Consider the following 8,311-nt stretch of genomic DNA (forward strand, 5'->3'; position numbering starts at 1 on the left):
ATTTGGAAATATGATAAACTGCCACTAGAAGGTTTCGCCCTCTCTCTTGGCCTGGGATGTGAAAGCATCAATTAACTTTTATTACATTTGTTGCTGGGCAATGTGCTGTTAAAGAAACTATTGGTAACTAACAATTACTAAAACGCAAGATTTGCAAACACATATATGCATATCAATAAAAAAACTTGAAACAAAAACAAAATGTAAAAATTAACAATAACTAACACATAATAGGATAATAGAATAATAAGTGCATTTAGATAAATAACAGTAAAGAGGTGCAGTGAAAGCATCAAATAAATGAATATTCAAAACATGAAAAACGTGCTAGCGAAATATAGGCATATTGTAATGGACGACATTCATGCTCATGATAATGAATGCAGTGCGCATCACATCACAACACAATGAAATATGTTAGTGAGACGAATGCTGGTTAGTCTTCTGTCTTGGGGCGGCTCAAGACTGATGAAAAACGTTGGGAAGCCCTTATTAGTGTTGTGGGATACAGTGCTATGATGGTAAAAGATGAGGAATATCATGATGAATGAGCTGTCGTCGGAAAAATCTTGCATGATGATGATCGTCTGGATGTGATCGAGCATAAATGGAAATGAGGATGCTGAGTGGTGTATAGTAGTATCGGAACTGGGAGTCTTGTTCCAAGTCTATGAATATGGTCTCAAGAAATATATCTTTATATGAATGGAGACAGTTAGCTATATATTTTTGCCGTAAAAGAGCAATATGTTGGACAAGTGGAGGAAAATCGATCTTATTATAAAGATCATCATTGGGGTATGGTAGTCTTATGCGAAATGCGAGTCTGATAGCATGACGTTCGAGAATTTCTAATCTATTGTAAAACTTCTGCGGAGCAGAGCACCAGGCTATATGACCGAAAGTGAGGACACTACGCATAAAGGCTTTATAAGTATTTAGTAATAACTTAGAGTTTAACCCCCAGTTTTGACCCACGAGTCGGCGTAAAAGCTGTAATCGATTTTTTGCTTTCCCAACAAGTTTCTGGAGTTGGGCTGTCCACCGCAATTTATCATCGAAAACAATACCTAAATAGGTAACAGTTTTAGTCGGCTGTAGAAGATGATCACCAACACGTATGCGTAGCAAATTTGGATTACGGTGAACCTTACTGCGGCGGTTGGGCGGTAAAATTACTAGCGTCTGTGTCTTATCTTCGTTAACGGTGAGTCTCCATTTATCACACCATTGAAGAAATGCAGTAATCGTAGCCTGTAAGTGGACATTAATTTGCTGAATTGTTTTACCTAGCGTGAGGAAAGCAGTATCATCCGCATATTGGAACAAATATGTATTAGGTGCTGGAGATGGTAAATCCGATGCATAGAGGATGTAAAGAAGTGGCGATAAGCTTGAACCCTGCGGTACGCCGGTCAGTGGGAATATCGGATGTGATAATGTACCATTGATATTCACATAGGCAATACGATTCAGTATAAACGAATATATAACTCGAAGGTACGTAAGAGGAATTCCGAGTTTCAATAGTTTATAAAATAAGCCGTAATGCCAAATGCGGTCAAACGCCTTCTCGAGGTCCATGAGTACGAGGCAAGACGGTAATGCTTTGTTATAATGATTGGTAATTATAGTGGTAAGTCGTAGTAGTTGGTCATTGATACTATATAGCGGCCGGAATCCTGTTTGATGAGAAGGTAGAAGGTTATGTTCGCTAAGATATGGATGGAGACGGCGTACCAGGATTTTTTCAAACAGTTTACCCAAAGTAGAAGTTAATTGTATGGGTCGATATGAAGTCACAGAGTAAGGTGGTTTGTTAGGTTTTAAGAACATACAGACCTTGGACACCTTCCAGTCCTGCGGATAATAGCCAGTGCGTAAAATAAACGTATATATTTTTGCAGAGAAAAATGCAGAGTAATGCAGAGAAAAAACTGCAGTGAGCATTCTTTAAGAATTCTATAAGATATACTATCGAAACCAGGAGCAGTATTGCGTTTGCGTTTGAGGGCTCCGCGTATTTCATCAGTAGTAATCGCCTGAGTCAAAGGATTGTTGTTATCTAACTCATGCGATATCGAAGGCTGAAGTAAGTTGCTAATTGCCGGTTCAGATATTCGTGGACTTAAGCGATGTGCGGAAACAGGTGGTGTAAAGACTGCTTGCAAATGAGATGCAAAAGCATCAGCTTTTGCCTGATCTGTTTGCAAAAGATGATCGTCCTGTACAAGGGGGTATGTAGTGCTAACTTTCTGCCCAGTTAATAGGTTAAAATTTTTCCAGTACCTTGTAGGATGTGTTTCAGTGTTCAGCTTGTTGCATGTTTTACTCCAGCTAAGCCGTTTATGGGCAACAATGTAGTTGTGAACTGTGCGTTGCCAACGACGCGCCTGAGCCAAATATTCTGGATTTCGTGTCTTTTCATATTCACGGAAATACTGCCTGGATTTTCTTACAAGTGAAAGGTATTCAGGTGGCAACATTGGTTGATACGTTTTATCATGGTAGGTAGGGATATTTTTATTAGCACTTTCAACAAGAGCAGTTGTAATGCTCTGAACGGCTTTGTTGAGACCAGTTTCAGATGTAGGCGGTTCCAACTGATCCATTGCTATACTGATATCAGTCCTGTACTGCTCCCAATTAGCTTTATCGTACAAGAAGAGAGTTCTTTCGAATGATGGAGACGATGGTGGGCGTGTATGGTTGATTGTAACCTTTATGGGTAGATGATCACTACTGATGCAATCCAAAACGGATACAGTGGCTTTAGCAACTAATGTAGTTGTACTAATAAGAACATCAGGGGTAGTTTGGCTACTAGGCCTGGTATGCCTGGGTAGGTTATATATATGGCCATGTAAGCCGAGAGATATATAGTCAGAGAACTGAGTTTTATCTCTGTCGGAGCGACTGTGGATATTGACATCCGCCAAGATTAGAAGATTGCGATACTGCGAAAACAAATAACGAAAGAATTCTAGCGGAATTATATGCCCGGGACGGACATAGATCGTAGCAACAGTTAGCGCTAAGTTTGAAAGATAGATTGTCGTCACTAAGTGCTCTGGCAATGGAACATTTATTGGTACAGAGTGACATCTATAAGAAAGTTTAATGCGGGTTCCAATCGCCACACCGCCTTGTGCTCTGGTGTTGGTGTCTGGGTAATCATGCCGTACAAACTGATATCTAGGAAAACGTACGGTATGTGCTGGTTTAAGCGCTGTCTCGTTTAAAGCGAATATATCGACTGTTTCTTCTAAAAGTAGTTGTTCAAATAGTATTTTATGTTGAGATAACGATCGAATATTCATAAAAAGGATGACAAGACCCATACTCAGACAGAAAATGTTTGGTTTAAACTGCAGTATCACGTGGTGCAATATGAAAGTGAACAAATGGACCAGAATAGGTGGCATACAGATTAACTTGAAATATAAGAGGCCGCCGCAATAACATGGCCAAGAATGAGCTGACGTTGAAATGGAAAAATATTTTGCAAAATAAGAGTGATGTATCTCAGGAAGTTTTTCACAGTGATAGGTGAAGCAATGGATTGCGAGAATGGTACTGAAGCATCCGTCGTGCGGAGCGGGACTGTCATTTCTGGTTGATTTGGATCAGGTGCCGGCTTAGACTTGCATTTGTAACTGTAAGTAGGGTGCGAAGTACTGGAACATGTGGAACAATGTGGTTGTCTACCCGTATTAGGGCACTCCTTGGTTTCATGTTGTCCTGCACAATACCCACATTTGGGAACATTTGGACATTTTGACGTGACGTGCGCATTGTAAGCTTGACACTTCTCGCATCTAACTGGGAGAGGTGCGGTAGTACGGGATGGCTCAACTCGGTGTCTTTGTTTGAATATATAAGCTCCGTCTTGCAATAAGGTGTCAATGGAGGTTTGGGACGTGGTTAAAACACGAACCATGTATGTAGCACCATTGTTATTTTTAATGCGAATACATTTCGCTACGTCAATACCTTCTGCTTTAAGTTCCTCGAGAACTTCGTCATCTGTTATTTCCGGTAGAACACCTCGAATAGCAACAGACATCATTGGTGTGCGAGGTGGTGGTGGATTTTGTTTTATCTTATCGGTCAGATTCGAAAGCTTGGCATTTTTACCAAATATTTCGTAACTGGCTTTGTTACGCAGTGTTATGCCGAATTTCTCGTCATCTGACTTTATTATAACACCATTCCTGGTGAAAACAATTTGCTTTACACTAGCACGAGGAAGGTATTTCATTATTTGATTGAAAATGTGACGACTATTGCTGTATTTGGCGTCATAATTAGTCAATAGAAAAGAATAAATCTTCGGGCGGGTCGGTGATGCAATATAGACAGGTGTTGTTACCGAAGTAGACGGTGTAGGCTCTTGCGGATCTGTGGTAAACTGCATTTCTTCCGTACGTTCAGGTGCTTTCTGTATATAAGTAGGTGAACGGGATCGAGAGCGTTTATCTACTGATTCAGCACTGCTTTCAGACAACGGTCGACTGCGCCGATTTTTGCGAGGATCCCGTGCTGTATCTGCCGAGGGATTGCAAGTGGGAGGCACAACTATCCCCGGTAGCCGATGCATGATCCAAAAGGATCAAAGCAATGGAAACGAGATACTCAGATGTAGATAGTATACAGGCGAAGTGCTCGGATAAGTGCTACTAATGGCAACAGAGTTGGTCAGAGTATGAATGCAAACAATGACCTCCAAAAGCTAAGATAGAACCTTCCAGAAGGTGAGGACCTTCTGTCAGCCTCCTAAGTAGCGTATCTGTACTGATCTCCCGAGTACGTCTGCAATACTTGCTCACAGTTAAACGCTGATTTTTTTTATTTTATTTATTTTTTTTATGCTAGCCCGCAGGCTAGCTACCCTGTAGAGGGCTACACCCTCTTTAAGGGAAGGGTTGTATAGGAATTATATGGATGTGGAATGACGGGCGTTGGGCTATGAGACTTTATTTAACAATTACTACAGATGTCAGGTCATTATTGTCTTTGCGACCATAATCATCAGTGAGGCAAAGGGTATACAAGACATAGGAAAATACATACCATACATACATTATAGATTACAGAACAAGTTAATTAAAAGTATTTTATTTGCAGAGATGATCATGAGGTATGAAATGAGTGCAGATGACGCCACAACACGTAGGGAATGTTAGCAGAACAAATGCGGGTTATCTTCTGCCTAGGGGCGACGCTAGGCCAATGAATACGAGGGAGGCCTTGTTAGGTACAGAGGGTAATCACTGTGCTTGATGCGAGGGAAAAATATGAGGAAGATGGACATGCAATCGATGATCCTGCAATAGATCTAGGTCGGGATGATTTGGCGGCAAGGTATAACAGTATAATGTAAACAGCAAATTTAGAGGGAGATGGTAATAGCGAGGGCGAGCAGATGAATTGGCAAGGTAGTGCATAGTGGCGAGTAGAAGTGGTTGCTGCTGCATATATCGGACAGTGATGAACTTGAGGCGAAGAGATTCGAGATGGTAAAGTAATGTAGGGAAAGTAATGAGTGAATATAGGTATCTAGTCGGACTGGGAAGAGAAATGCGGTAGGCAATGCGGAAGGCATGACGTTCAAATGTTGCAAGTTTGTAGTAGTACGAGGTAGGAGCTGAGAGCCAAGCGGTGAAACCGTATGTAAGGACAGGGCGGAGAAATGCTTTATATGTGTTGAGAACCATGGTTGAGGTGGGGCCCCAAGTAGTGCCAGTGAGACGTTTAAGGAGATTCAGACGATTATATACTTTGGTTTTGATGTAATTAAGATGAGGAAGCCAGGTGAGATGGTGGTCAAAAACGATACCAAGGTAAGTAACAGTTTTGGATGGACGGATCGCTGTATCTTGAATTTTTAGAGAAAGAAGTGATGGATTTCTGTGGGTCTTGGAGCGTTTACGTGGCGGCAGAAATACTATGGCCTGTGTTTTCGAAGCATTTATGGTGAGGTGCCATTTATGACACCAGTGCGAAAAACGATTCATAGATTCTTGTAAGATGAGGTTGATATGGTTGATGGTGCAACCAAGGGCAAGGAAGGCTGTATCATCTGCATACTGGAAAGTATACACGTCGTCTGGAAGAGAAGGAAAATCGGAAACAAACAGTAAATACAGCAAAGGGGACAGAGCTGAGCCTTGTGGGACACCAGAATTTAGGAAGATAGGATGTGATAGATGGTTGTTGATATTAACATATGTGATACGGCATGCCAAGAAGTGAAAAATGAAGCGAATGTAAGACATGGGCAATTTAAGCTTGATGAGTTTGAAAATAAGTGCAAGGTGCCAGACTTTATCGAATGCTTTTTCTAGGTCGAACAAAACAAGGCAGGATGGACGAACGGAATTATAGTGATTTGTAATGAGAGTGGTTAGACGTTGAAGCTGATCGTTAATGGAATAAGACGGGCGGAATCCGGCTTGAAAAGAAGGAATGAGATTACGTGCGTGGAGGTATGGATGAAGTCTGTTGACAAGGATGCGCTCAAGAATTTTGATGAAAGTGGAAGTAAGTTGTATAGGTCGATAGGAAGAGACTGCGCTAGGAGGTTTGTTTGGTTTCGGAAACATGAGGGTTTTGGACATCTTCCATTCAGCGGGGAAAAAGCCAGTTCTGAGAATAAAAGTGTAAATAGAGGCTAGAAGAAGAAGGAGAGAAATAGGACTTTCTTTGATATGACGATATGTGATGGAATCAAAACCAGGAGCAGAGTTTCGTTTATGCTGCACGACTGTTGTGATGTCTGTAACAGTGATTGGAGCTGTGAGTTCATGCTGCGGCAAAATATGATTAAGATTTGGTTGAAGGATAGGATGTGCGGTGTTGACATGATCGACTGGATGAGCAAAAATGTAGTCATGACGGGATGGTGTGAAGATGTCTTGTAGATAGTCAGCAAAGGCGTTTGCTTTAACTTGGTCAGATGGTGCGTGACTGTTGTCGATGATGAGAGGGTTTGGGGTTTTGCTGTACTTGCCACAGAGTGCGTTGAGACGTTTCCAATAACGTGAAGGATGTGCATTGTCAGTAAGGTTATTACAGGCTTTCATCCATTGACGGCGTTTGTATGCTTGAATGTAGTTTTTGACAGAACGTTGCAGTTGATGGTGAAGTTGAAGAGCTTCGGGGTTTCGTGTTCTTATGTATTCCCGATAAGCTTGCCGGGAACGTTTGATGTGAGTGAGGTAATGCGGAGGTAATTTAGGCTGATAAGGGGTGGAGCTGGTGGTGGGAATGAACAGTTCTGATGCATGGGTGATTTCTGAAGTGATCGTTTCAATATGTGTGTAAAGCTCATCTGATGAAGTGGGAGGGTGCAAATGAGCTACGGCAGTGGTAAGATAGTTGCGATAATGATCCCAATCAGCTTTGTCGAAATGTGGAGTTCGAATTGGCGGAGGTGCATCGCGAGGTTGAGCATTGCCCATATGATATGAGAGCTTGATCGGGGCATGATCACTACCGAGTAGGTCCAGAACTGAAAGGGTGATCTTAGCAGCAAGTGTATTTGAAGTGATAGCAATGTCAGGTGTGGTATTTGATACAGGTCTAGTAGGAGTCGGAGGAATGTGGAGAATGCCAGTGGTGTGAGTGGTTATATGATCTGAGAATTGTATGCGTTCAACAGGAGTGCGACTATGATAGTTTATGTCAGCGAGGATGATATAATTTTTATAGGTGTGAGATATGTGACTAAAAAATGCGAGTGGAATAGGATGATCTGGGCGAACGTAGATAGTAGCGAAGGTGATCATGATAGACTTGAAATATAAGGTAGTGATTATATGCTCTGGGAGGTGAGGAATGGAACAAATGTGATTGCGATGAGGTATGTGATTTCGAAAACCTATTGCTACGCCTCCATTTGCCCGTAATGCTGGTGCTGTGTTGTCGTGACGTACAAGCGTATAACGAGGAATGTTACATGAGGTGGTTTTCGTGAGAAATGTCTCGTTCAACAAGAAGGCTGAGACGTGTTCTTCAAGTAAAAGTGCTTCAAATAGAGTTTTGTTCTTGGGTAGAGAGCGGATATTAAGGAAGAGAAAGACTAAATCCATAATGTACAGAGTTAAACGGCTGTTTCTTGTGGAGATGTATGGAAATGGACGTAGTTGTTCGTATAAGTGGCGTAGAAGTTAACGTTGAAAACAGATTTAGCGGCCTTGGTGAGTTGCTGTAGAATGTGATTGCGCTGAAAGGGATGGATGTTCTGTAAAGCGAGGGTTAAAAATTGAAGGAGTTGTTGAATGGTAACTGGATCGGTAGTTTGTTGGCT

General features: G+C 41.7%; 2 protein-coding genes across 2 annotated transcripts; both read right to left on the bottom strand.

Annotated features, from left to right (window-relative positions):
- Positions 1-1,826: 1,826 nt before the first annotated feature.
- Positions 1,827-3,341, bottom strand: LOC145682291 (uncharacterized). The gene has a single exon (XM_081753869.1). The coding sequence runs from the start codon at positions 3,339-3,341 to the stop codon at positions 1,827-1,829; it is 1,515 nt and encodes a 504-aa protein (XP_081609995.1).
- Positions 3,342-6,013: 2,672 nt separating this feature from the next.
- Positions 6,014-8,093, bottom strand: LOC145682292 (uncharacterized). Its single transcript, XM_081753870.1, has 2 exons — positions 6,765-8,093; positions 6,014-6,109 (listed from the first exon to the last, which is right to left on the bottom strand). The coding sequence occupies exons 1-2, from the start codon at positions 8,091-8,093 to the stop codon at positions 6,014-6,016; spliced, it is 1,425 nt and encodes a 474-aa protein (XP_081609996.1).
- Between the last annotated feature and the right edge of the window lie 218 nt (positions 8,094-8,311).

This window comes from Thermobia domestica, chromosome 3 (assembly GCF_964235325.1).
Source record: "Thermobia domestica chromosome 3, izTheDome1.hap1.1, whole genome shotgun sequence".
In the NCBI taxonomy this organism is placed as follows: domain Eukaryota; kingdom Metazoa; phylum Arthropoda; class Insecta; order Zygentoma; family Lepismatidae; genus Thermobia; species Thermobia domestica.

Bases quoted from the DNA above. Each gene is read 5' to 3' on its own strand.
- LOC145682291 (XM_081753869.1), bottom strand. From the start codon at position 3,341: ATGGGTCTTGTCATCCTTTTTATGAATATTCGATCGTTATCTCAACAT.
- LOC145682292 (XM_081753870.1), bottom strand. From the start codon at position 8,093: ATGGATTTAGTCTTTCTCTTCCTTAATATCCGCTCTCTACCCAAGAAC. The intron at 6,110-6,764 runs GTGCAGCATAAA...CTTCTCTTCCAG, and splicing joins TTACAGACATCACAACAGTC to ACGACGTGTATACTTTCCAG.